The sequence below is a fragment of the Phytophthora infestans genome, genomic scaffold (assembly GCF_000142945.1).
Source record: "Phytophthora infestans T30-4 supercont1.250 genomic scaffold, whole genome shotgun sequence".
NCBI classification, from domain to species: domain Eukaryota; phylum Oomycota; class Peronosporomycetes; order Peronosporales; family Peronosporaceae; genus Phytophthora; species Phytophthora infestans.
The window spans coordinates 65005-66539 of NW_003303509.1; the positions used below are offsets into that span (position 1 = coordinate 65005).

Consider the following 1535-nt stretch of genomic DNA (forward strand, 5'->3'; position numbering starts at 1 on the left):
GACTACCGCGATTAGGCTCTCGACTTGGCCAAACGGGCGGAGGAAGCAGTTCTTGCATTTTTAGCCGAGCGGAAGATCACATCGCGCGGCTCAGCCGCCGTCCTCAAGCACCTCTGCACTCTCCACCGCGCGGGAGTCCTGAACAGCAAGATTGAGCGCCACCCGCGCCTGCTCGAGACCGCAGCAATTAGGGATCCCGCCCCTGGATACACACAGGACGTACTCGAGGTAATCAACAATCCAGGCAAACAACAATAAACAAACCACAGAATAACAGCGGTTGGAGTCGAGCCAACATTCTCGGGGCAAGACCCTGCGCTGTATTTATTGAGCTACACCGTCATATAGGGAGGTTGGAGGGGGGGGGGGGTGACTGACGTGGCGCCGTGTGTACACGCTGCATGCGGCAGTGCAACTTGAGACAACCATCCTAAGGTCTGCGCAGTATCGTCGAAAAAAGAGCAAGTAGGGTTTCGACCTCAATGTCGGGTACGATGTAGTCTATATGTGGCTGTGTATCACCGACTGAAAGAGAGATTCTGGCCTGCCAAACGGCAGAATTTCATTGGAAGTTGGATGCCCAATGAAATGCGCTCAGACGTGACGGGATGCCAATTTTAAAAAGTATCCAGACACTTAATTTATCCGTATAATAGTCAAGTTCGGCTTAATTTTATTATTTGCCTGATACAGAGCGCATGGCTCTCGAGTGATAAGCGTCACTGCCGCCGCCACCACGACCACCAACAGCACGGCAATGGGCTCTGGGGGCTTGTACAACTCGCGGAAGCGGAGGTTCTCGTTGCGTTTAAGCATTCGACGCTTCCGACGCATCGCGGCGATGAATTTGTCTCCGAGGGTCTTCCGAGTCTCGTCCTTAAACGTAAATCTGGCCTGCATCTCTGCCTGATCTTGTAGAAGGGCGTCGTAAGCTGTTGTTTCATCTAGACCGTCCACGAGGTCGTCGCCTTCATCGTCTCCAGGGTCGTCGGTCGTTCCCAGCAATGGAGAGTCATTAGGAGACCGTGCTTTCACGGGGCTCCCTTTGCGATATACGTGTGGATCACTCGGGTCTTCCTCAGATCTATCTAACGTAGCAACCTTGCCTCGAACGGCAGCCTTAGCGTACTGTGCCGCACGCTGGTTCATTCTTGCACTTCAGCGTCTCTTGAAAGCGAATGTTCACTTCAACTTGTTCTGATGCAACCTTCCTGCGACCATCAGACGACATCGTGGAGACAAAGAACCTTCATCGTCATACCGAAGATTACCGATTCCCGTCGCACTAAAATTATAATGGAAATCTTTTAAAACAATGGTCAACAAAGTCACTAAAAAAAACAAGATTTAAAAAAAATCCACCATATAATGTTCAATTAATTGTTTATAAAATTAATAAATATCTTCAAATTAAAAAAATTAAAAAATTAAAAGTTTATTTACACGGTACCGGTTTAGGTAGATATAATGTTTTAAAGAATTTAAAAAAAAATTTTAAAATAAGATATCTTTTAGATAAAACAACAAACCTTTAA

At 47.2% G+C, this 1535-nt stretch overlaps 1 protein-coding gene across 1 annotated transcript; it reads right to left on the bottom strand.

Annotated features, from left to right (window-relative positions):
- Positions 1-636: 636 nt before the first annotated feature.
- Positions 637-1149, bottom strand: PITG_21302 (uncharacterized protein; the record flags this gene model as incomplete). Its single annotated transcript, XM_002895118.1, has 1 exon — positions 637-1149. One exon carries the CDS (start codon positions 1147-1149, stop codon positions 637-639), a length of 513 nt encoding a protein of 170 aa, XP_002895164.1.
- Positions 1150-1535: the final 386 nt, after the last annotated feature.